This window comes from Macaca fascicularis, chromosome 2 (genome assembly GCF_037993035.2).
Source record: "Macaca fascicularis isolate 582-1 chromosome 2, T2T-MFA8v1.1".
Taxonomy (NCBI): Eukaryota; Metazoa; Chordata; class Mammalia; order Primates; family Cercopithecidae; genus Macaca; species Macaca fascicularis.
This window is the reverse complement of record NC_088376.1, coordinates 104,536,039-104,563,071: the sequence shown is the minus strand read 5'-3', so window position 1 is coordinate 104,563,071 and position 27,033 is coordinate 104,536,039. Positions and strand designations below refer to the sequence as shown.

General features: G+C 37.9%; 1 protein-coding gene across 16 annotated transcripts in view; it reads left to right on the top strand.

The window, feature by feature from the left end:
• ULK4 (unc-51 like kinase 4) overlaps window positions 1–27,033 on the top strand; it is a 701,729-nt gene that overhangs the window by 231,604 nt on the left and 443,092 nt on the right. For 11 of the 16 annotated variants that reach the window (XR_012431020.1, XM_074031785.1, XM_065540412.2 and 8 more), the window contains 5 exons: window positions 11,070–11,203; window positions 13,499–13,620; window positions 13,778–13,834; window positions 24,055–24,106; window positions 24,210–24,304. Coding sequence is in view for 15 of the 16 variants with exons in the window: in XM_074031785.1 (XP_073887886.1) it covers window positions 11,070–11,203; window positions 13,499–13,620; window positions 13,778–13,834; window positions 24,055–24,106; window positions 24,210–24,304 (460 nt within the window). In the remaining variant the exon portion in view is untranslated. The remainder of the gene's footprint in view (window positions 1–11,069; window positions 11,204–13,498; window positions 13,621–13,777; window positions 13,835–24,054; window positions 24,107–24,209; window positions 24,305–27,033) is intronic. The other 5 variants (XM_074031786.1, XM_074031783.1, XM_074031784.1 and 2 more) reach the window with 1 other exon arrangement.

The following is a 27,033-nucleotide window of genomic DNA, read 5'->3' as shown; positions in this document are numbered from 1 at the left end:
TATTTAACATCAGACAGTCATTGTAGGCATTGTGTGTTGGTTTATAAACCATATAGTTTGCTGTGATTATATATCAAGTGGATATACATTATATATGTGTATACATATATGCTGTGGAGATATATATATATATATGTATATCTTTTCATTTTTATTTTATTTATAATAGGAATGTTTGTCTGAATAACCTAATTCACATTTACCAGAAACTAGAAGTCTACTGTCTTCCTTCTTGAAGTGCTTTCTTACTTGACACCCAGGGCAGTTTTTTTGGGTTTTCTCCACCCTTCACTAGTCACTCTTCCTTAGTTTCCTCTCTCATCATCTCAGCCTTTGTAGTAGTTCCATGACTCAGTCCTTGGACATTCACTCCCCAGGTGATCTCCTTTAATCTGATGGCTTCTAGAGTTTTGATATTTGTCCCTCAGACCTCCAAATTTGATCTGCAGTGTTGGAGGTGGTGCTTATAGCAGGTGTCTGGGTCAGGAGGATGGATCCCTTATAAATGGCTTGGGGCTATCCTTGCTCTGTTAGTTCTCACCAGAGCTGGTTGTTAAAAAGAGCCTTGTACCTGCCCCCTCTCTTGCTTCCTCTCTTTCCATGTGATCGCTGCACACCCTGGCACCCCTTTGCCTTCCACCATGAGTGGAAGCAACCTGGGATCCCGCTAGATGCACCTGCCGAATCTCGAACTTTTACAGACATCAGAATCATGAGCCAAATGCACATTGTTTTCTTTATAAATTACCCAACCCTATGCATTGCTTTATAGCAACACAGATTGACCAAGACAATTGCCTTAAATACCATCCATCCATGGCCTGCTCTCAGATTAATGTCATCAACCCAAACCTTTTCTATGAACTCACACTTGTATACCAACTCTCCATGTGCTACTGAAACTTTAATGTCTGATAATGATTTTTCTGCTCCAGACTTGCTATTCTAGCAGTCTTTACCTATATTAGTAAATGGTGGCTCTGTTATTCCAATTGCTTAGTTGCATAGCATTATTCTTGACTTCTCTTTTTTACATCTCATATCCAATCAACAGCAAATCTAATTATTTGTACTATGAAAAGATATCCATAATCTCATCAATTCACACTATTTCTTCACTACCACACTAACCAAAGCCACCATGACTTCTCATTTGAACTGTTACAGTTGCTTCTCAACTGGTCTTCCTTCTTACATTTCCACAGTCTATCTTACTCACAGTACCCAGAATGCTATTTTTTTAGCCACATATCAGATCATGCCACTCTTTCTCCTTGAGAGTAAAATGCAAGCTTCTTACATTGGCATACAATCCCTTACATGGTTCGGAGCCTGGGTACCTTTCTGATCTTTTCTTACACTGTGCTATAGCTACAGAAGTGCACAGCAAGCATGTGTTTGCCTTTGGGATGTTGCATGTGGCTTAACAATTATTTGGAATGTTTTGTTCGCATTGCTTGCTTGCTTTACCGCTTGTGGTCTCCGCTTCAATGACATCCTGTCGAGAGGTTTTCTCTGGCAAGTGACTAGTTTTCTTACTCTTCTTTAATTTTCTCCATAGTATGTGTCACCACCTAAGCTATTTTCTGGTTGCTTATTTGCTGTCTGTTTCACTGCACTTGAATATACACTCCATGGGTTGTATCTACATCAACTAGAAAAATACTTAGCACATAGTAGACATGGTAAATGTTTATTGAATGAATAAACTGATGTCATCTTCCTTGTACTCATTGAACTCATTTTGCTGTAGACATTGTACTGGTATAGATATTAGGTATAGGATTTGCTGAGTTTGGCCTCAGAATCACGGAGGTATAGCAGGAGGTCTTAATAGAAGGCTGATCAGAGTTACCTAAAGGTAGATGTATGTGCAATGAGCATAGGATTCCTGTGGTGATGTGAGCAAGAAAATTGTGGTCAGATTAGAGGGAATGAATCAGAGAGATGAATGGAGAGAAATGCAGGGGTTGGAGTGACAGTAGTTTGGGAAATGGGTATGTCCTGGGGAGAAATAATACTGTTAAAGATAGTTGGCTGGGTGCAGTGGCTCATGCCTGTAATCCCAGAACTTTGGGAGGCAGAAGTGGGCAGATCATTTTAGGTCAGGAGTTCGAGATCAGCCTGGCCAACATGGTGAAACCCCATTTCTATTAAAAATACCAAAATTAAATGAAACAAATAAAACAAAAATACAAAAATTAGCCTGGCATGGTGGCACACACTTGTAATCACAGCTACAAGGTGATCCAGGAGAATCACTTGAACCCAGGAGGCAGAGGTTGCAGTGAGCTGAGATCATGCCGACGCATTCCAGCCTGGGCAATGGAGTGAGACTCTATCTCAAAAAAAAAAAAAAAAAAAAAGATAGTAAGGGACACAAAGAAGAATTGATCTGATCTTGTTTATTTGGATTTCTTTTTAGCGTGTTATCTTTTTAACTTGATACGCCCTTGTAGAACACTGAGAAATATCATTTGCTGCCTTTTGTAGAACGCCTGTGAAGTATTTGTGGACACTATGCTCAAATGTTTCCACATTTTATCTCCTTTATAGAATGTGAATTCTTTTAGAAAATAATGTTCTCTTGTCAGTAAAGTCAATTTATTCTACTGTAGCCATGAAAACACATCTTGTCATGGGGAGGCATTGGGGAGAACATGAAGAAATGGAGTATCATTCTAGAGTTAGTTTTAAACTGTTATGGATCCCATTAGTCTTTTATTTCCCCCAGCAGATGTAATGGATATTTTCTTATGTATTAACTGTCTGTACTAGTGTTTGAAAATGATTTGAATAGTTTTTGCCTTAAGTGAAAGATATTTCAAACCATGGTAGTTAAGCAACACATTATCAAATTTTATAATGGATAATTTAAACTTTAGAGAAAAATTGATTCCTTATAGACAAGTGTGAATTTGCTTTTATTATACTCTGTAAATTTGGAGGATTTCATTTGGATTCCCTGACTGCCAGAAGAGAAACATTTCTATTTTCTCTGTTTTCTGTTTCTGGGGTAGCTGTTATTGATATAGAGGATTTCCCAAAACAAGGAGAGAAGCTCATTTTTGAATCATCTCAGTCTCTGGATTAAGATGATCTAGATTGTTTGGTGTTTTAGCTGCCTTCCAGAAGGAAATGCAAATCCTGTCTGGAGAAGTCTAACCGTAACCCTAGGCCTCAGAATATCTCCCTAGTTTTCAGGTATAGAGTCTAATACTCAATAGAAAGTAATCAGGCCTACAGGAGACAAGATGATATGAATAAAAGCGATAAAATCAACAAGAGAGACAGTATCCATAGGGAATACAGGCAATGGAGTTATCAGATACAGACTTTAAAGTAACTGTGATTAATATAGTCAAGGAATTTGAAAGATTAAGGATTTCAGTGGAGAACTGGAACTATTAAAAAAAACCCAAATGGATATTCTAGAACTGAAAAATACAATAATTAAAAGTAAGAACTCAGTGGATTTGGTTAACAGATTAGACTCTACAAAGCAGAGAAATACTATCTGGGAGAAGTCTGAGGTCAGTATAGAGAGACAAAAGTATAGAAGACATGAAGAAGAGTAGGAGAGGTACAGAGGAAAACAGTGAGACAACAGTGGGTTTTATAATAAATGGTAATAGATAATTTGGATATCAATATAGGAAAGAAATAAAAACTCTACTCCTAAGCTGTACTGCGCTGTACCAAAGATCAATACAGATAGATTTTATGATTTTCTGTTTAAATTCCTAAAGGTAAAGCAGTAGAGCTTCTGGTAGATAGCATGTGAAAATATCTTCATGACTTTTGTGTAGACTGAATTTTTTTTAACAAAACACAGAAGCATTGTCAGAAAGGAAAATATTGATGAAATTAGGCTACCTTAAAATTATGGTTCATTCAAAGACATTAAAAGAGTAAAAAGATAAGCCATAGAGTAAGAGACATATATAATCGACATGTGTAATCAATAGTGGTCTCTTAACAGAAATATGTACAGACTTACTTCATCAAGGAAAAGAGGACAGATAACGCAATAGAAAAATGAGCATAGGACTTGCACAAACTCTTTACAAAACTAGTTATCTCCAGATGGCCAGTTAACACCTGAAAAGATGCTTAACCTGACTAGTCATCAGGAAAATTTAGTTTAATCACAATGAGTTACCAACATATACCCACTAGAATGGCTGTGATTAAAAAGCCTGATAACGTACGGTTTTGGCAAGGATGTAGAAAAACTGGAATTTTTTTTTTTTTTTGCAAGCTCCACCTCCCGGGTTCACACCATTCTCCTGCCTCAGCCTTCTGAGTAGCTGGGACTACAGGCACCCGCCACCACGCCCAGCTAATTTTTTGTATTTTCAGTAGAGACGGGGTTTCATCATGGTAGCCACGATGGTCTCTATCTCCTGACCTTGAGATCTGCCTGCCTCGGCCTCCCAAAATGCTGGGATTACAGGCATGAACTACCGCACCCGGCCAAAAAACTGGAATTCTTATATGTACCTGTTGGAGTATAAATTGATATAATGATGACTTTAGATTTTATGATCATCAGTGTGTATGAAACTGAATCGAGGCATGCTTTGTGACCCAGCAATTTTTCTTCCAAGGATACAGATATATCCAACAGAAATGTTTACATACATCCAGCATAAGTGATGCTTAGCCCTGTTCATTAGTTGAAATAGCCCAAATGTTCATCCACAACAAAATGGGTAAGTAAATTACGGTATATTCACATACTGGAACACTACACAGCAATGAAAAAGAATGTGGATGAATACCAGCAGGCATCAATGTAGAGCAGACAAGCCAGGCTTTCAGCTATTTGGTAATGTTTGATCTCCTTATGATTAGGAGTTGAAGGAATGACAGCCTATTTTAGAAGTTCTCAGTGTGTCGGTGAATTTTGATTTTGAGCTTTACACTAAGATCATCTGTACAGGCATTTTTAATGTGAACTTTAGCATGAATGTCTCTGGCTATTTCTCTTGGGCTATTTAGTTTTGCCAAAGAAGAGCACATTCAGAGTGTTCCAGTCACATGCTTGGAAGGAAATGACTGGGCTACCAGAGTCCCAGGAGTCCACTGGGCTAAGGGAGCTGAAGTTTCAGTATTTACTGTGCATAAATTCACTTAGTCTCCCTGTTTGCAGTTGGTAGTCCTGTCTTCAACTTGGTCTGCTATTTCTCAGTCTAGATGGTTTTTATTTTCTCTAGAGAATAAATGTTCAGACTTTTGCCAGGGTGCAAGCCTAGTGGCAGTTACCTACATATATTGGCCAGAGGAGATAATTTAAGGTTCAAACTGCTTTTTAATCAGATTTTGCCCAATATTTGATCTTTTACCCCTCTTTCCTCACTGTTGGTTTTAGAAGTACCTTTTCAACACATAGTACCAGAGAAGTGCTCGTCCACTTGGAAAAGCAATGGAATTAGATTCCCACCTCAACCCACATGATCAATCACTTTCCAGTGGACTGAGGACTTCACTGTGAAAGACAAGGGGAGGAGGAGAAACAAGAAGAAGGAAGAAAGAGGATAAAGAAGGGGACAAAGAGGAAGAAGATAAAAGATCCAGACCGTATAATTAATGTCTCCAAATCAATAACAAAAGATCAACAACCCAATGGGAGAATGAGCAAAAGACCTGAACAGGCATTTCAGAAACAGGCATTTTCAGGCACTTACTGTTCATATTTCCTCATTTTCCTCAGAAATTCTCAATGTCATTAATAGTTATGAAAATTCAAATTAAGACTAAAGGTACCACTTTAGACTCCATAAATAGATGAGTAGAAATTAAATCTGATGTCAGTAGGTATTGGTGAGGTTGTAACTTAGAGGGAACACATACGCTACTGGTGGGAATAAATTGGGACAGCCACTTTGGAAACCAGTTTGGCAGTGTCCTGAAGTTGCATATTTGCGTTTCCATTCCTATATGCACACGTGTACCAGGAGACAGATGCAACAGTGTTTCTCAAGCATTGCTTTTTGAGAAGAAAAGCTGAAAGCACCCGGCATGTCTTTTAGTAGGATGATGGGTAAATAAATGGTTATATATTCCACATGTTTAATGAAGACAAAACTATTTCCTTAAAGAAAATGTTTCTATTCTTCCTATATCAAAAGGAGTAGAACCATTCATCAAATTCTGTCTCATCTCTGAAGAGATGTCAGGCTCTATTTTATTTTATTTTATTTATATTTTGAGACGAAGTTTCACTCTGATTGCTCAGGGTGGGGTGCAATGGCGTGATCTCGGCTCACTGCAACCTCTGCCTCCCAGGTTCTAGAGATTCTCCTGCTTCAGCCTCCCGAGTAACTGGGATTACAGACATGCACCACCACACCCAGCTAATTTTTGTACTTTTTTGGTAGAGATGGGGTTTCTCCATGTTGGTCAGCCTGGTCTCGAACTCCCGACCTCAGGTGATCTGCCTGCCATGGCCTCCCAGAGTGCTGGGATTGCAGGCATGAGCCACCGTGCCCTGCCTCTCTTTCATTTTAATAAGTTGAGGCAGTTCTTCAAAATGCAGAGGAAGTGGGGGAGGACTTTTGAGCATGGTGATTCGCGATTCAGAGAATGGGATGGAAAGCAGAGTGTTAGCCTTTTCTGGGGATTTTCTCTTAAGACTTGTGTACTCAAGAAAGCAGTATCCCAGATTTGGTGGTGTTGATAATAGTAGCTACTGTTTCTTGAGTATTTACCAATTCATTTACATCCTCACAGCAGTCATAAGGCAGGCATTGTCCCATTTTTTAAATTAGAAAACTGAAGTTTGTAAGAGTTTAATTTGTACAAGATCACACTGTCAGAAAGTACAACAGGTGAGAATTGCTTCCAGATTTGGTTGACATCTCTGTTTCAATATTGTCAAGGTAAAAGATTTGACCCTGCTGAAAGAAAGAATCTAGGAATCATAATGGACACAAACCACAATTAAGTTTTGGGGTACTGCTGGAGTACTGTTGGTTTACTTCTTTTGTAAAGTCAGCCTGACACTTGACACTGTGAGAAAGCATAAATCTTACAAATTGGGCTGTCTGTTTGCCTTGCATTCATCATTTATTATTTGGTAGGGCATCCTGGGAAATTGAACATTATATCTCCTAAAACATGTTTGAAAAAGGCTCTGTGGGACAACAATATTACTTAATATTTAAAAACACTGACTGAGCATGGTGGCTCACACCTGTAATCCCAGCACTTTGGGAGGCTGAGGCGGGTGGATCACAAGGTTAGGAGTTGAAGATCAGCCTGGCCAAGATGGTGAAACCTAGCCTCTACTAAAAATACAAAAATTAGCTGTGTGTGGTGGCACATGTGTGTAATCTCAGCTACTCTGGAGGCTGAGGCAGGAGAATCACTTGAACCTGTGTGGCAGAGGTTGCAGTGAGCCAAGATTGTGCCACTGCATGCACTCCAGCATGGGCAACAGAGTGAGATTCTGTCTCCAAAAAAAAAAAAAAAGTGTGTGTATATATATGTGTATATGTATGTGTGTGTGTGTGTATATATATGTGTGTGTGTGTATATATGTGTATATATATGTGTGTGTATATATATACACACACATATACACACACACACGTACATACATACATTAAAAACTTTGAGTAGGTAATGCATACTCATGGTTCAAAAACAAAAACAAAATCAAAAAATTTCTCATCCATACTTCATTACCCTAGATTACCACCATGCAAAATTAAGCATCCTTATTAGCTTATTTATCGCTCTGGATTTTTAAAAAATCTAAGCAAATATGAATATGGATTATTTCCCTCCCTTTATAAGCAAAAGTTCCTTATTTTGAACTTTGCTTATTTTCTTAGAAACATATATTGTAGCTTTTTCATATAGTGTATAAAGAGCTGCTTCTTTTTGACAGCCGCATTCTAATTATGTACCATATTTTATTTAACTAGTCCCCTTTTGCTAAATACTTCCCACCCCAATTTTTTTACGTTATAAATAGCAAACTGTGTATGTGTCGTATCATATGTGTACAAGTATATCTATAGAATACTTTGTTCCTAGAGATGAAATTACTAGATTATTAATTTTCAAATTATTGGCAGCTCACTCTGCCTGGTATTTATACTCGATTACATTTCCAGCAGCAATGTACGGGAGTGTCAGTATCTTCAGAGTCTTGATGGCAGTCTTGTCAGATTTTCTGAGTTTTGCCCCCATGAGGTAAAAATAGATGTCATTTTATGTATATTTATTTTATTAGGAGTGAAACGGAATGTCTTTTTCTTGAACCATTTATATTTTCTTCTATGTGTACTGCCTTTTCCTAGTCCTTGTTCATTTGTTCCTCTTCTTTTGTTAGTCTTTTTCTAATTATTATCTGCGGGCATATGTGTGTGTGTACACATATAATATTAACATTTTGTGATATGAAATGGAAATATTTTTCTCCAGTTGGTCTTTTTGCTTCTGGTATTTTTTTCTAGGTGGAAGTTTTTTATTTTTTTTAACTTTTTATATGCGGTATAAATTTTAAGCAAACACACATTAAATAGCAGAATTAAGAAATGGGCCTTGGGAATAATGAGAAGGAATTGCTGTAGAGAACTAGATAGAACTTTATGGCAGTTTCAACAACAATATTTACCTATTCAGCTAATATGTATTGAACACTAAATTAGAGTTAAGAACTGTGCACAGAAGTGGAAGGGTATGGTGAGAAGAATCAGATATAGTCCTTGCCCTTAGGTATTTTTAAGTTTACTGGGATGACAAACATTATGAAATAATTAAAAATATACTATAAAATTACAGTTGGGTAATCCTTTCATGCTATGAGACAGTACCATAGAGGGCTTTAATTTAAGGAAGTCATTGGAGATTACAGTGAGTTATGAAACATGCATATGAATTTATTGGCAAAGGGGGAAGAGAAGAGCCATCTAGGCAGAGGCAGTAGCTTGTTGCATGGGGAGGTACTGTATTTAAGAGACAGAGAACCCAGTGTGACAGGAGGGAGAGAAAGCAAGACGAAACTGGAGAGGTAATTGGGGGTCAGGCCATGAAGGTCATGATAGGGAGTTTTAAGAACTCCTATGTGAAGAGCAATGAGATGCCATGGAAGGATTTTAAATAGGGGAGTGACCTGATGGACAAGATTAGTTTAGATGTAGAGTGTGCAAGGATTAGAGTGGCAGAGTAGAAGCAGATGGACTAGTTAGCTAGAAGGCTATTGTAATAGTCCAGGAGAAGGAAGTATGGTAGCTTGCTATTGGTTTGGAGTAGAGAAGTGAAAGAGTTGGAAGAATATTCAATGATTGACTTAATATGAGAAGTGAGAGAAAAGGAGGTGTTAAGGATGACTCTCCTAGTTTTCTGGTTTATTTAATAAGGTAGGGAGTGATACTATACAGTGGGATATTGTGCTCTGGAAGACAACCAGGTTTGGTGAGATGATGATTTTTATTTTGGATATATAGAGTTTGAAGTCCCTTTAAGACAGATAAAATCAGATGTCAAGTCAGCAGTTGAATATATTGGTATGTAACTTAGAGATCAGGTTTGAGCTGCAGATATGTAATTGGAAGATATCTGTATAGATAAGTGGTAATTTAAATCATTGGTAGGAATGAAATAGTCTGGGTTAAACAGGTAGAAAGAGGATAGTTGTGGGCCTAGAACTCAGTCTTGACAGACTTCAGCATTTAAGAGCATGAACCAGCAAAAGACAGAGAAGGAACAACCAGAGAAACTGGAGAAGAAAGCTAATAAAGGATGATGTTATGGTAGAGGAACAGCAGGAGTGGCAACAGTGTTGAATGCTGTTGACTTGTATAGGTGAAGGCAGATGAAGGCCCATTGGATTTGATGTCATGTGACCTTAGAGATAGTGACGACGGAGAAAGCCGGATTGAAGGCGACTGAGGAACAAGTAGATCAAACAGTAATTATGACTGTAGCCATGTAATTGGTGACTAGAACAGAAGATGCTAACTGACTGATACAGAATCAAGGCTAACTTCCTGATTTGGGTTCATCCTCACGTGATGAGGTCCAAATAGTAATACATGGAAACACAAATGCATGAATAAATCTATTGAGAGAGCCACATAAATGCTAAGTATCAAGATTTCAATACATCTTATGTGTATGTGTGTATTATATATAAAACTCCAATTTACAATGGAGATTGGTTGGAAGTTCTTCCTGAGAAGTAAAAGTTGGGTGGATGGGTGAGAATAACAGAAATGGATAGATGGATGGTGGTAACCAGGGAGATTGCCTTACAGGGCCTTTCGCATGGTGAAATCAGTGGACTTGCTGCGCTGTAGGGGGTTGTGGGGATTGGGAACTTGAGAAAATGACTAGCAGGTCCAGCAAAGGGGAGAAAATGTGGAGAGGCCCTAAAAGTTTGTAGTAACACCTTAAATGTCTAAGGTGATGGTCCAGTAGACTCCCTGGTTCTGGGTTGAAGTGGTTGGTTCAGAAATGAATGTTTAAAGAATGCCAGTAGTTTGAAGAAGAAATAAGTTAGCTTTAAAAGGCAGGTATCATAAAACTAGTAGATAAAGAGACATGTAAAAGCCAGATATTTAGATATTGTCTGTCATCTGTATAACCCAGTGTTAAAATGAAACATTTTCTTTGGATTTCTGTACACAATTTACTGAGAGAATTGAAATTCATATGAATTATCTAGGGTCCCAAGCAAATTGAATACTAATGATAAACAAATGTGCAGTTAACTTGTGGCTTTACTTTGAACCTTTGAAACATAAAAAGCCCTCTTCTGTCCAGACATCTCTTTGTCTTTCATTTATCACCTGGTGAATATTGTTTGTTTCCATTGGCCAAGGCAAATGAAATCAGGACATTAGCAGAGAGATTTGAAGTTGCTTTGTTTTCTTTCTCCATAAATGTTTTGAGTTTTCTGAGGCAAAAATTGTGCCTGACAAGTTGCTACAAATCTAAACGTCAATGTGATTGGGAGGGTGCCCTCTGGAAACACTTGCCTTGGCGGCATTTTCGGACCGATGCTATCAAGTGTTTTATCATGAGAGGTAATCTTTGCACTTTCCTGTATGTAGACTGGTGATGTACATCGAGAGAGACAGCAGAAAGACCACTCCAGGCAAGGAGCAGCAAAGTGGCAATGAATACCTGTCCAAATGTCTGGATCTTCTCATCCGTCACATCGTGCAGGAGCTGCCACGAATCCTGGGTAAATTGGAGTCTCGTCCTCAGGCCCCGTTCCTGCTTACCTTTCTAAGACTTGGCTTTTAGGCATCAGTTCTTTTTTATTCTTACTTGTCTGTTCTTGAAGGGCAAATGCAAAGACAATTTTTCACGAATATGTAGTTTCAAGATTTAAATTTCCTTTATCTATTTCTGTAATTATTTTGCATCAATGACGTGATGAGGCATGATGAGACAATGTCACATTAAGATGTGATCTGAGGGAAACTGGTGATTTTAGAAAATATACAAAAGAAAAGTGGTTTAATCCTTAAAATTGGACTTATGCTAGTATTTGGGGGTAACTTTTCTTTTTTGCCTAAATCAGAGGAAAAGAATTGTCTCTTGAAATTAGAGCACGAATTTATTTATTGTTAAAAAAAAAAAACTTCAAAAATGCTTAGATTTTATTTTTTTCCCTTGCTGAAACAAGATTTTCTTTTATTTGTACAAGTTTATTGGGTATATGAGAAATTTTGTTATATGTATAAAATGCATAGTGATCATGCCAGGGTATTTAGGGTGTTGATCACCCACCTACAATACATTTTTGTTAACTATAGTCACTTTGCTCTGCTATCAAACATTGAATTTATTTCTTCTATTTTACTGTATGTTCATACCCTTTCACCCACTTTTCTTCCTCATCCCTCCACACCCACTCACCCTTCTCAACCTGTATTATTTATCTTTTCATTTTCTGCTGCCATATAATCATTTTTTAACTCCCACAATAAGTGAGAATAATTTGCATGGATTTTAATTTTAAATATTAAAATGTAATGTTAAATAATTTTGATATTCGTTTAAAGTTTAAAGTTTGAAACTTTCTTTGGTTTGAAAAATTTATCTTAAGATAAATCATCTAATAATGACTGCAAAGGATGTTTATTACAGCTAAAGAAATACCTTATTTCATTGTTATTTGAAGAAATTAAAATAACCTAGGGAGCATGTACATGTAGCTTAAATCCCATTCCATGCTTTTCCAGCAGATGTAGCTATAAACCAGAAATGTTTAGAATGTTAAATTTGATCCAAGCTATTATAGTAGAGGGTACTTAGATTCAGGAATTCAGAATATTAAATCAGAGTAATGAAAATATTTCAAGGCTGACTGACAGCAACTTTTTGCCCCTTACTGATACTTTAGGAGATTATTTTTGCCTGTTGATGACTGAAAATAGAGCCTCTCAAAATTTATTTCAGATTGTAAGCTTTTTTACCTCCAACCTGAAGGCTTTAATTTGGTCAGTTGGTAGCTAAATTCTTTATTACCGGACTTGTTCTGTTTTAGGATATGACAATAAGATTCTGATGTCCACAAAGCAAGTTTTATTTATTGTTAGATTTATCATCCAATGAGAAGTTTTGGGAATTTACCTCTTTTTACCTCCAACCTATTCTCTTTTTTAAAAGTTGTAAATCATGTTCTGTAATTCGTTCACATTATTATTATTTATTTATTTATTTATTTTTTTTTTGGAGACGGAGTCTAGCTCTGTCACCAGGCTGGAGTGCAGTGGCGCCATCTCAGTTCACTGCAACCTCCGCCTCCCGGATTCAAGTGATTCTCCTGCCTCAGCCTCCCAAGTAGCTGGGACTACAGGCATGCACCACCACGCCCAGCTAATTTTTGTATTTTTAGTATAGATGTGGTTTCACCATGTTGGCCAGGATGGTCTTGGTCTCCTGACCTTGTGATCCGCCCTCCTCGGCCTCCCAAAGTGCTGGGATTACAGGCATGAGCCACTGTGCTTGGCCCACTTATTATTTTAAATATTTTTTTGTTGTTTGCAAAAGTAACGCATGCTCATGATTGAAATTTCAAAAATACAAAAAAAAAATTATAAAACTGTTACTCTATTATAATTTATTAAATTTTATTTTTCATTTCCAAATGAGATGTTAAGTTTATTTATAGTGTCTTTGCAGAATATCACATTCTGTCCCCAGAGGCCATAAGTGTCTGCTGTAATTTCAGTACTTATGAATAAGTATATCTGCTTATTTTATTTGGAGATTAATTATCTTAGAAGTCCCATGGGTTTTCAAGCAATGACCAGCAATGACCTTGTTTCTAATAGAACAATTTCTAACAAATTTTTTTATTTACAATTCCATTGCACTGGCACATTGATGCCTGAAATTAGTAATTTTGTCATGGTAACCCACCTTGGATTATTTTGGCACAGTGTTTGTTTGGGGTAGGTATAGTTGTCTTGTGTTCTAAGTTTTGTGGTTTTTAACCTCCACGTGTGCTCCGTGCTGTGCTTCACAGGTGACATTCTTAACGCCTTGGCTAATGTTTCTGGACGTAAACACCCGTCAACAGTTCAAGTGAAACAGCTGAAGATGTGTCTCCCCCTGATGCCTATAGTGCTTCACCTTGTAACTTCACAGGTACTATCGTATTGAGGAGGAAAAGGATATAAATATGCCTCTTTTCTTTGTAAACTGGAGCTGAGAATCCTCAACTCAAAACATTTTCTTTTTTTAAATTGAGCTAAAATTGTACATATCTTCCAGAATTTAATCTGTAGAAACTCTCATCGCACAGGTATTTCGACCTCAAGTTGTGACAGAAGAGTTTCTTTTCAGCTACGGAACTATTCTTGTGAGTAACACTAAATTTTCCTTGTTTCTAATAAAATTGTGGCTGCCTCTACTGTTTGTGGAATTTGGTGTCAGAATGAGGTAATTTAAAAATCCTATTGGTATTTATTTGTCTCTAGGGAAGTGACCTTTTAATATTTTTATCTGTTGACTGTAATAAAATTTGACATTTGGAGAAAACACATTCTCTCCTGATAATGTAGTTTGTTCAGAGACAGCCCAAATAGGGTAAATATGCCCACAGAAACAGAAACACTTTTATAGATTTTGGTATTAAATGTCATGAAAAAAATATAATAAAACTGGTGAAAATGGAATGCTGGGAATATATTATCATTACTCTCTACTTCAGCTTATATTGTCCAATCATGTGCAGTGTCTCTTTTTTTTTTTTTTTTGAGACAGAGTCTCACTCTGTTGCCCAGGCTGGAGTGCAGTGGTGTGATCTTGGCTCACTGCAACCTCCGCCTCCTGGGTTCAAGTGATTCTTCTGCCCCAGCCCCTACAGTGTCTCTTCTTATGATGGTATTTCTCTATGTTAAGCTCAGTTTAGCTTTTTCTTTAATTTTGAGGATACAAGTAGAAATGAAAAATCATTGTATTATTGTTCACTTCTGTTTTTGCTCACAAAAATTGTCTTTTTGTTTAGCTCGTGAATTATGTTATCTTTTTCCCTTGCCAGTAGTAGTTACAGTATATATGGTTGATAAAATGAGTGAGTCATACAGAGAGAAAACTAAAACATTTGTCACAGAGCTTTTCCAGTCTGACTTTGATATTAATAATAAGCTGAACAGAGATTTTCAAAATGCCATAGAGGTAACTAGTTAAAATGAGGTCAGCATCTCAATTTTATTGTTAGTTTGGAATTTTATTTTAAAAAAGAGTGCCACACACGAGTGAGAATATGGTTTTCTAGAAAGTTCATTATAGGGTGAAGTATGATGTTTATAAATATAAATGTTGAGTGGCGGTTGCTGATTTTTAGGAAACAATGCAGTAAAGGTCCTTTTGAGCTCAATTTCAAATTTTTATCATTTGAGTACTTTGAATCTTGAATTCCAGAAAGTCTATAATTTTGTTACCACATTTATGAATTTGCAAATTATGAGAATTTTTATTTACCACCATCTGTTTACCTGTTTTTAAGTGTAACATAGGCATCATTTTAGCATGACTATGATTTTTTCATTTACAATTCCATTGCACTGGCACATTGATGCCTGAAATTAGTAATTTTGTCATGGTAACCCACCTTGGATTATTTTGGCACAGTGTTTGTTTGGGATAGGTATAGTTGTCTTGTGTTCTTTCTCCCTCTCTCTTTTTTTTTATGTGTAGTATTTTCTTCTGCCTACATTAACTGAGTATGCTTTAGGTTTTTAAGGAACTACCAAGATTTTCCAACAGAAAAGTCTTTTTTTTTTTTTTTTTTTTGGAGACGGAGTCTCGCTCTGTCGCCCAGGCTGGAGTGCAGTGGCGCTATCTCGGCTCACTGCAAGCTCCGCCTCCCGGGTTTACGCCATTCTCCTGCCTCAGCCTCCCGAGTAGCTGGGACTACAGGCGCCCGCCACCTCACCCGGCTAATTTTTTTGTATTTTTAGTAGAGACGGGGTTTCATTGTGTTAGCCAGGATGGTCTCGATCTCCTGACCTCGTGATCCGCCCGTCTCAGCCTCCCAAAGTGCTGGGATTACAGGCTTGAGCCACCGCGCCCGGCCAACAGAAAAGTCTTTATGGACTTTCAGAAATTCTATGTATACTGGGGAGAACTCATCTGCTCCTTGTAATTCTGTGTTCAGAGACAAGGGAGGAGGCCACACTGAGTGTGTCCATAAAGACTTTTCTATGGGTATTCTGTTGGGTCTTTTCAATACAGGCACTTTTAGGAAATGGAAAATAACTTGGCTGGTTTAGAGATCATGAAGATATTAAAAAAATTTAGCAGTTTTTTCTTGATAGTCTCACCCAATTAGAGGAAGTTTAGGGAAATAAAATGAAAGTCTTTTGCCTCTCTTCAGTCTGTTTTCCTAGTTTGAATCATGGCCAGTCCCAGAATTCTTGAATTATTTTTCTTATTGCGTTCGTTGGTTGGCCTTAACTGTGTGGTCACCTTTTGTATACTCAGTGTTGATGGCACTGATGAAATACTAGTAAAGGGAGAGAATTACTGACTAAAATTCAGGACCTGGTTTTAGTTATCCATATAATTCTTGTGCACGTTATTGTGAACTGTTGAGAATTGAATGTTGCTTCTGTGAATTAATTCATAATTTTTCCAGAAGATAGCAAAAATGTTACTCGAGTTACAGTGCCTTACTGATGCTATAAGGTCTAGTCTACTCATCCAACATTCTTCTACAGACCCTTAGAAATTTACATTGCAAATTAGCATATTAAAACCCTTTGAGTTTTCTACTTTAAAATAATTTTTAAATTTTTTTTAGGCAAAGCCTTTCTAAACTATTTGAGAGGGCTTTTTAATTTAATTTTATTTTATTTTTCATGATAGTGGTGGGGATGCACATTTATGAACGTTCTGCAGCCCAGTCCACAGAACGATTATGTGAAATTGTCCAGAGCATAGTGCTTCTTTGGTTCTGGTGACATAGGGAAGTAGTCCATTCATATTTACATACTTAGCATTGTGGAATTTTTTCTTTTGTTTTTTCACATTTTTTCTTTTTTTGAGACAGGGTCTTTCTCTGTCTCAGGCTGAGTGCAGTGGTACAATCAGGCTCACTGCAACCTCTGCCTCCCAGGCTCAAGCAATCCTCCCTCCTCAGCCTCAGATGTAGCTGGAACTACAGGTGTGTGCCACCATGCCTGGTTAATTTTTAAAAATTTTTTGAAGAGATGAGGTTTCACCATCTTGCCTGAGCTGGTGTTGAACTCCTGGACTCAAGTGATCCACCCACCTTGGCCTCCCAAAGTGCTGGGATTATAGGCATGAGCCACCTCTCCCAGCATTGTGTTTTGAAAGACTTACTGGTACATCTGGAGATAAATATTATTTTCAGTATTTCTCAAAATGTATCTCATGGAGTAGCTATTGTCTTATGGCAGGGATATTGTCCTTTTATATTTTAAAGATATGACTTAATTGAGGTATTCAAGCTTAGTCCACTTTTAGAAGCTGTATCCAGTGGCAGCAAGCCAAGAACTTTGTGGCTTCCCCTCTTCAGGAGCTGCTGACCTGCCTTGGGGTGGGTGTGGAGATAGCAGCCAGGGTTGGTGTGATCTCTATGCATTAGAGGGGTTCTTAAAGAGCAGACTGGAGAAGGGGGTATTGGAACTGTGCTTCTCATTGACTTCAGTATTATAATGACACCAGGGCATGGTTTGCATATTTGACCTACAGACTTTTTTTTTTTGGTACAAAAATTCAGGATACTTCTTATATATGGAGGCATAAATACAAGAATTGCTTTTTTGTACATTTTTTCCCCCATGGAAAATGAAGTTTTGGTCGTCTTACATTTTAAAGAGACTAGCATTTGGAAACAATTCAGCAGAGTAATTTTAAACTATTATCAAGCTTTGAAAGACTCCTGGAAAAAGAGAACTACCCAGCTGATAATTGCTATTTTCACTTCTTATTGGCAGAAGCAGCCTGTCGTCTTATTCAGCTCCCTCTCCAGGTTTCAGCAGTCTAGTCTCTGGGGAAGTTCTGTGGTGAATACCATGCTTCTTTTGGGCCTCCATTGAATTGGGCTGGGAAGCAGGAAGTAGTAGATTAAGGAAATATTTTCAAGAGCTAATGATGTGTATTAACCTAACATTCACTGTATTTCTTATGTCCTTTTGAAAATGCATTTGATTAATGAGCAGAGGAAGCAGACTTTGTTATGTTTAAGTTCTGGCCTCATTAGTTTATAAAAGTATGATGGCTTGTGGTGGTTATAATTTTCTGCAAAAAATAACTGAAAGATTATACTTACTGCCCTCTGTAGATTTTTATGTAAAGGAATGCTGATTTATTGATGGATATTGGCTTCAGCTGCAGAAAAGCCAGAGATAGTGCACTCTTGTATTTTTGACAATATGATAGTATATATTTACTTATTTGTTGCCACCTAGATATTCTCGTCTTTTTTCTTTTAACATATCATGAATTTGTATCCCAGTTTGCTGTAGGAGCTTTTTTGCAGCCCCTGTTGGGGATCACTGAATGATACTGAGAGCACTGGCACATACTGCTCCACACCCTCTAGCCAGCGGACCTAGCTCAGGATGGGTGGTCTTTTTTGCGCCCTTGCTGAAACTCCCATCTTTTGAAGTTTGCGCCATGAAAAGATATTGTGTCACCCCCTGTGTTGTGGTCATCTGCAGATTTCTGGGTCATTGGCTCTCGTTCCTCAGCGTTCCTTTAGCACTTGGCTCACCATGAGCCTTTCCTTGCCACTCCTGCATTATTGGTGGGGAATTTGATATCCCTCTGGAGGATCCTTCCAGTGCCTCAGCCTTGCGGCTCCCTGGCTGCTTCTCTCCTCAAGACCTTGTCTGTCTTCCCATCAGCTGCCTGCTCCCATGGTCAAACACTTGACCTTACTGTCAGCATCCCCTTGTTGGTCCACCACCCGTGATTTTCAGCTCATTTCCTCTCCTCCCCAACTCCCACAGCCCTTCAGCTTCTTTGAGACTTAATTGTTCCTACCTGCTTTCCGCTCACCATCCTGCCCTGCCAGGGCTCTGCTTTTTCACTTTCTCTTTATTCCACCTAGAGTGCCTGGTCCAGCATTAGTCACAATCTTTTTTTTTTTTTTTTTTTTTTTTTTTTTTTTTTTTTTGAGACAGAGTCTACCTCTGTCTCCCAGGCTGGTGCTGTGGAGTGATCTTGGCTGACTGCAACCTCTGTTTTGTGGGTTCCAGCAATTCTCAATCCTCAGCCTCCCAAGTAGCTGGGATTACAGGCGTGCGCCACCACTCATGGCTGATTTTTGTATTTTTTGTAGAGATGGGGTTTCACCCTGTTGGCCAGGCTGGTCTTGAGCTCCTGACCTCAAGTGATCTGCCTGCCTCGACCTCCCAAAGTGCTGAGATTACAGGTGTGAGCCACCATGTCTGGCTCTCTGGCAAATCTTAGTGCTAGTTAAATTTAAGTTTCTACCTACCCTAACCCTGCTTTGAGTGGCTAAATATGGCTGGGGGAGCAGGTAGAGGGGAAATAGTGCAAATAACAGGTCTCTCTTAAAATTCACATCAGCTGATGGCTATTTATATCTTTCCTTCTCTTTGAATCTCCAATGCCTCCTACTCCGTTCTCACTCTCACCTTGTTACTCCCTATTACACTGAGAATGAGAAGGAAGAAATATATCAAAGGATATTGAAACTGGTAAATGAATGAAATATTTAGTAGGAATTAAAAAAAAAATTAAATAGGGGAAGTATAAGGTAGGAAATAAGTTAAAAGAAGCCCATAATTCTTCATATTAAATAATTACTTAATAAACAATTTCAGCATTTAGACAAGCTTTATTTATATATACATTCATATATATTCATATATATATACACATTCATACACACACACACACACACACACACACACACACACACACGAAAAAGCCAGTACATGCGAGTGGTTAGAAAATCGTAAGGGAAGAGAAAGGCAGAAAACGCAGTGAAGCTTGCCTTCCCAGGTTCCCAAAGGAAACAATGCTTGTCCTTTCCTGTGATCTCTTCCTCAAAAATTATTGTTCACATCACTAGCATTTGTGTATTATGTGTATATTTTTAAGAGAATTGCACAGAAGGGATTGTTGTTACATACTCTGCTCTGTGTCTTCTTTCTTTACTTAGTAATCCATAGATATTTACATAGTTTTGTTGAAGTCAAAAGGTTTCTCTCTGTGAGTTTTTTTATTCAACATCAAATTTGTATTTTATTCGATAAAAGTTATGTGCCCATTTTGGAATTATGTGAAGTGATTTTAACAAAATTATCATGAAAAGCATACATTGCTGCTTTTAAAAATTAACTCAGCTGGGCATGGTGGCTCACGCCTGTAATCCTAGCACTTTGGGAGGCCAGGGGCGGGCTCAGTCATGAGATTGAGACCATCCTGGCCAACATGGTGAAAACCCATCTCTACTAAAAATACAAAAGTGGGTGAAACCCCATCTCTACTAAAAATACAAAAGTTAGCTGGTGGCATGTGCCTATAGTCCCAGCTTCTCGGAAGGCTGAGGCAGACGAATCGCTTGAACCCGGGAGGCAGGGGTTGCAGTGAGCCGAGATCACGCCACTGCACTCCAGCCTAGTGACAGAGCAAGACTCCGTCTCCAAAAAAACAAAAAACAAAACAAAACAAAACTCCAATTTAAGGTCCATTTTGTTTAATTGTAGACCAAAAAAAGAATTGAAGATATCCTCTGTTTTCACCTTTTAAAGGGCTTGCATTTTTTAGGCTTTCTGATTTCTTTATAACCTAGACAATAAATGTCTTTAAGGTGTTTTTCTTTTTTTAAAGGTAATTTATGCTTATTTATTTAAATTATAATTCATGCTTATTAAAGAAAATGTAGACAAGTGTAGTGAAATTTGAAGAAAATAAAATTATCTGTAACTCTACACTAGGAGACAACCATTGTTAACATATTGTTGTTTTCTTAGGTTTTCCATTCATATAGATGCATTTGTATTGTAGAAACATTTATGTATCTATAACATATATGTGACATATACAAATACATATGGTTGAGACCTTCTGTATCCATAGATTCGTATTCCAAATCCTTTAGAAAACTTAAGTTGCATTTAAATATTTTCCCATAACTTTAAAACATTCTTTTTAAAAACATTTTAAAATTTAATTTTAAATTGATGAATAAGAATTGTATACATTTATTGTGTACAGCAGATTGTTCTGAAATATGTATACATTGTGAAATGGCTAAATTGAGCTAATAAACATATCTATTACCTCACATATTTGTTTTTGTGGTGAGAAAACCTGAAATCTACTATTACCAATTTTTAAGACTACATTTTTATTAACGGTACTCACCATGTACATTAGATCTCGATACCTTATTCCTTCTATATAATCAAAATTTTGTATCCTTTGACCAATGTCTTCACCCTACCCCCAGTCCCTGGTAACCACCATCTCTTCTCTACTTCTGAGTTCAACTTTTTTAATTCCCACCTGTAAGTGAGACCACATGATGTTTGTCTTTCTGTGCCTGGCTCATTTCACTTAACATAATGTCCTCTAGGTTTATCCATGTTGCTGCAAATGACAGGATTTCCTTTCTAAAAAAATTCCATTATGTATATTTGCCACATTTAAAAAATCCATTCATCTGTTGATGGACAGTTGAGTTGATTCTGTATCTTGGCTATTGTGAAGAAAGCTGCAGTGAACATGGGAGTGCAGATATTTCTTCAACATACTGATTTTATTTCCTTTGGAAATATATGTATATATGTATGTGTATGTATGTATGTATGTATTTATTTCAGTAGTTGGATTTTTTAATCATGTGGTACTTATATTTTTAAATTTTTTGAAGAATCTTCATAATATTTTTCATAATGGCTCTACTAGTTTATATTCCCATCAACAGTGTGCAAGAGTTCCCTTTCCTATACATCCTCACCAGTCCTTGTTATCTTTTATCTTTTTGATAATAGCCATTCTTATAGATGTGAAGTGATATCTCATTATAGTTTTAATTTTCCTTTCCCTGGTTAGTGATATTGATCATTTTTTCCATGTACCTATTGATCATTTGTATATTTTCTTTCAAGTAATGTCTATTCAATCCTTTGACTTTTTTTTTTTTTTTTTTTTTCTTTGAGACAAGGTCTTGCCTTGTCACCCAGGCTGGAGTGCAGGGATACCATCATAGCCCACTGCATCCTTGATCTCCTGGGCTCAAGTGATCCTCCACCTCAGCCTCCGAGTAGCTAAGGCTACAGGTTCATGCCACCACGCCTGGCTAATTTTTTATTTTTCTGTAGAGACGGTCTTGCTATGTTGCCCAAGCTCGTCTCAAACTCCTGGCCTCAGATTATCCTCCTGCCTTGGCCTCTCACAGTGCTGGGGTTACAGGTCTTAGCTACTTCACCTGGCCTGACCATTTGAAAACATTGGGTTATCTGTTTTCTTACTGTTGAGTTGAGTTCCTTATGTATTTTGGATATTCACCCCTTATAGATACGTGGTTTACAAATATTTTTTCCCATTCCATAAGTTGTCTCTTCACTCTGCTGTTTCCTTGACTGTGCAGAAGCTTTTTATGTTGATGTAATCCTATTTGTCTGTTTTTGCTTTTGTTGCTTGTGTTTTTGGATTCGATCTAAAAAAATTATTGCCCAGACCAATGTCATGGAGGTTTACCCCTTTATTTCTCTCTAGTTGTTTTGCAGTTTCAGGTCTTACGTTTTCTAACATTTTAATGGCTACTATCCTGTTTGTATGAACTATATATAGTTTGGTAAAATTTCAGTAAGACTCAAAAATAAGCAATATACTATTTAGGGACACGTGTATATGTGTTAAAACTATTTTAAGAAATCCAAGAAAATGATAAATACATGATAGTGGTTACCTCTGGAAGTTAGGTAGGCAGATGGGATGGGGAGTTTATGCAACCAATTGGGAATGTCTTAGTTCTTAACTTGAGTAGTGGGTTTAAGGGTTTTCTTTGTAATGCAAAATGTATACCTATGTTCTTTTGTATATGTTACATAGATTCTATTATATTAGATTTCTTTTTTTTTTTTTGGGAGACAGAGTCTTGCTCTGTTGGCCTGGCTGGAGTGCGGTGGCATGATCTTGGCTGACTGCAACCTCCGCCTCCCAGGCTCAAGCCATTCTACTGCCTCAACCTCCCAAGTAGCTGGGATTACAGGCATGTGCCACCATGCCCGGCTAATTTTTGTATTTTTAATTGAGATGGGGTTTCACCATGTTGGCCAGGCTGGTCTCGAATTTCTGACCTCAAGTAATCTGCCTGCCTTGACCTCCCAAAGTGCTGGGATTACAGGCGTGAGCCACTGCACCTGGCCTATATTAGATATTTTTGACACATACCACTTGAGCATAATAGACCAATTTCTACTGTGGGCTAATTGTTTATACTTAGTTGCTTTTTAGTTTCAAGGTCATCTTATATTTTATTTGCTATTTGTTACCACATATAAAATAATATGTACGTATTATTTTGTTTCCTAGGGGCAAGAACTCTGTTGCAGTGTTCTTGCAGTCAGTAACATGGGTGCTCTGCCTAGCATGGCAGTGATTGTTTCATTGTCATGGAGTACCTTTTCTGTCCAGAGCATTCAGCCAGAGACTGGGAAGCTCATTCATCCAGGGAACTGAGGCCTCAGAGAGCTCACAGCCGAGCTACTAAGGCCTTCCTCTCAAACAGCAATGGGAGTCATCCTGCAAAGGAGGCACTAGCATGGTGCATGGGAGCACAGATAAGGGGGTTGGAGTAAGAAGTATCTAGGAGGAACTCAAAACAGGGGTGAAATTTGAAGACAGGCCTTGAGAGCGAAACTGCTGTTTTGACAAAGTTTGTACTCAGGGTAGCTAAGGCTTGATTGACCTTCCTTTGAGATGACTGTTTTCCCTGGTTAGGTGCCATTCTAACTCACTTCTGATATGGCGAGCGAGTAATTGTGGCGTATTAATGGACATAGTTATATATCAGTTGTATTATACTCACTTTTGCAAGTGCTTATATTAACATTGACTTTATTCCAACATTAAATCTCGTTGATAGTGATTTGTATATTTAAAAATGATTCTTTGGGAGGCCGAGGCAGGTGGATCACCTGAGGTCGGGAGTTTGAGACCAGCGTGACCAACTTGGAGAAACCCTGTCTCTACTAAAAATACAAAATTAGCCAGGTGTGGTGGCTTATGCCTCTAATCCCAGCTACTCGGGAGGCTGAGGCGGGAGAATTGCTTGAACCTGGAAGGCAGAGGTTTGGGTGAGCTGAGATTGCACCATTGCTCTCCAGCCTGGGCAACAAGAGCAAAACGCTGTCACACACACACACACACACACAGATTATAGTTTATAATTTATGTATATTATTTAATATACTTTTATAACTATAATAGTATTTATAATATGTGTAGAGTATTAAAAATACTGTCTGAGTTATTAAGAACAATAGATACAGTTTTGGGCAAAATGTAAACTACCTATATTTTATTTCAGAGTTACTTTGAAACTATTAAAAATTTTATTTTTTTCAGAGTCATATTAAATCTATAGACTCAGGAGAAACGAACATAGATGGAGCCATAGGTGAGCAGACCATGGAACATTTTTATGTCTTTGTTTGAGGTACTTTGATACTGTGATTTAGAACATGTAAGTAAACACCTATAATAATTAACTGTATTTCTAGGACTGACAGCATCAGAAGAATTTATCAAGATCACGTTGTCAGCTTTTGAAGCAATAATACAGTATCCTATTTTACTGAAAGACTATCGCTGCACGGTCAGTTCTGACAGCTTTTCAAAAAAGCTCCTTTTAAATTTACTTGGTAATTCTGTATATAAAGAGACCTCGTTTAGGGTGCTTGGCTCATATGTGTTCCTCACATGAAATAACCATTCAGAACGCCCCTACCTTGGCAGGATGAACATAGGAAATCCCTTCCCTTTGTTGACTTTCTTGGCATTTTTCTTTATTATTCTCTTTCCTTCTTGGTCCACAGCTATCCCTCAGCTTACTTTCTTCTTGCCTGATTATTTGTTTTAACTGGTAGTACAAACCTTCAGAGCAAGGTTTCTCAACCTTGGCACTAAAGGCATTTTGGGAGGGACAATTCTTTGTTATGTGGCTGTCCTGTGCATTCTGGGATGTTTAGCAGAAACCCTGGCCTCTACTCAGGAGATGCTGGTAGCCTCACTCCATCTCCCTTCAGTTATGACAACAAAAATTGTCTCTACACATTGACATATGTCCTCTGGGTGGCAAAATTGCTCCCATTTGAGAAACTGTGCCTTTGAAGGATCCTTAGGTGAGCTGCATGTTGACTTTGGGAGGAGGAAATCCTCCCTCCCTTTCTTTCTGCAGAAAGGCCCCCAGAAGAGGAGCCAGTTAGGAAGACAACTAGCTTATGGTACAAGGAGCAGTATCAGGTTTTGCCCGGCAGTGGCTTTCCCTAGAAGCTGCTGTGGAACAGGCACATGGTTCCATCCTTCCCTCCTTAACTTTCCCATCTCCTACCCCTACCCCTCTCACTGAAGCACTGGTGATTTCGTATAGGGAGGATGTGTTTCTTACACCCCAGCTCATGCCTGTTTCCAGTGTTCTGTCCCATTTAGCATTTGACCCAAGCAATGGTGACTGCTTTTAGATAACAGATTATGTGGGCATCCGAAGCATAACCCAGCAAAGAGTTTGATGTGAAAATATTTTTCACATTTTCCAACAACTAACCCTGTAGGCAAAATTTTAGATGGTAGTCAATCATGAGTTGTGAATTGCCTGTAATGACGATGAATAAAAGTAATGTTAGAAATCAAAACTATACTTAAAAAAGATATTATAAAGTAAAGAAAAAGTTAATTTTGACACCTTCATGGTCACATAGATACCATTGTAGAACTGAATTCTTCAGTTTGTTTCCTCACATATTTCTCCACCCTCTGTCCGCACCCTTCAAACACAGTTAACTTGTTGTGTGTGTGTGTGTGTGCATTAAATCCTTCACTTAAATACTGTAGTCTGTGGCTTCTAACATCTTGGAATTAGCTCAGTTCTACTTTGGGTTTTTATTATAGACAGATTTAGAAATTTGAATTTATAAAACATGGTTTAGAATGTCATTGTTTCATTTTGCTAATTGCTTCTGTTTCTTTGTTCTTTGATTGTTGTAATTATTCTTATTTCCTTTTTCTTTGGGTCTATTTTGTATTCTTTTTCTAACTTTTTGGGGTAAATATTTAGCTTGTTAATTTTTCATATTTCTTTTCTAATTTATGCATTTCAGATTATGTTTAATTACTGCTTTAGCATCATCCCACAAGTTTTGGTATATATAATTTTAATCTTTTAGTTAAAATATTTTATATTCATCTTCATTGACTCATGGATTATTAATATATATGTATTTAAATGTCATATGGATACATTATATTTATCTTTGTATACTGATTTCTAGTTTAACTGCTTTGAAGTTAGAGAATGTAGTCTGGGTGACTTTAATATGTTGAAATTCATAAAGTCTTGGTTTATAGCCCATTATGAGGTTATTTTTTATAGATACTCTGTATGTTTGAAAAAAATACATATTTTGCAACTGTTCTGTGCAGTATTCAATATATGATCATCAAGTAAGTTTATTAGTTATTCAGATCTTATCCTTGGCTGGGCGTGGTGGCTTATGCCTATAATCCCAGTATTTTGGGAGGCTGAGGCGGGCAGATCACTTGAGGTCAGGAGGTCAAGACCATCCTGGCCAACATGGTGAAACCACATCTCTACTAAAAATACAAAAATTAGCTGGGCATGGTGGTGCATGCCTGTAGTCCCAGCTACTCGGGAGGCTGAGGCAGAAGAATCGCTTGAACCTGGGAGGCGGAGGTTGCAGTGAGCCGAGATTGCGCCACTGCACTCCAGGCTGGTGACAAAGCGAGACTCTGTCTCAAAAAAAAAAAAAAAAAAAACAACTTACTAATTTTGGCCTGCTTTTTTTTTTTTTTTTTTTTTTGAGACGGAGTCTGGCTCTGTCGTCCGGGCTGGAGTGCAGTGGCCGGATCTCAGATCACTGCAAGCTCCGCCTCCCGGATTTACGCCATTCTCCTGCCTCAGCCTCCCGAGTAGCTGGGACTACAGGCGCCCGCCACCTCGCCCGGCTAGTTTTTTGTATTTTTTAGTAGAGACGGGGTTTCACCGTGTTAGCCAGGATGGTCTCGATCTCCTGACCTCATGATCCGCCCGTCTCGGCCTCCCAAAGTGCTGGGATTACAGGCTTGAGCCACCGCGCCCGGCCTGGCCTGCTTTTTCTATAAATTACTGAAAGAGATGTGTATAAATCTCCTATAACTATTATGAATTTATTTCTTCTGGTAGTTCTGACAATTTTTGTTTTGTGTATTTTGAGGCCATGTTGTTAGGTGTATGCAAATTTCAACTTATGTCGTCTTATGAAGTCAGCCTTGTATCGTTGTGAAGTGGCCCTCTTTATATGTAGGAATGTTTTTTGTCTTACTCTTTGT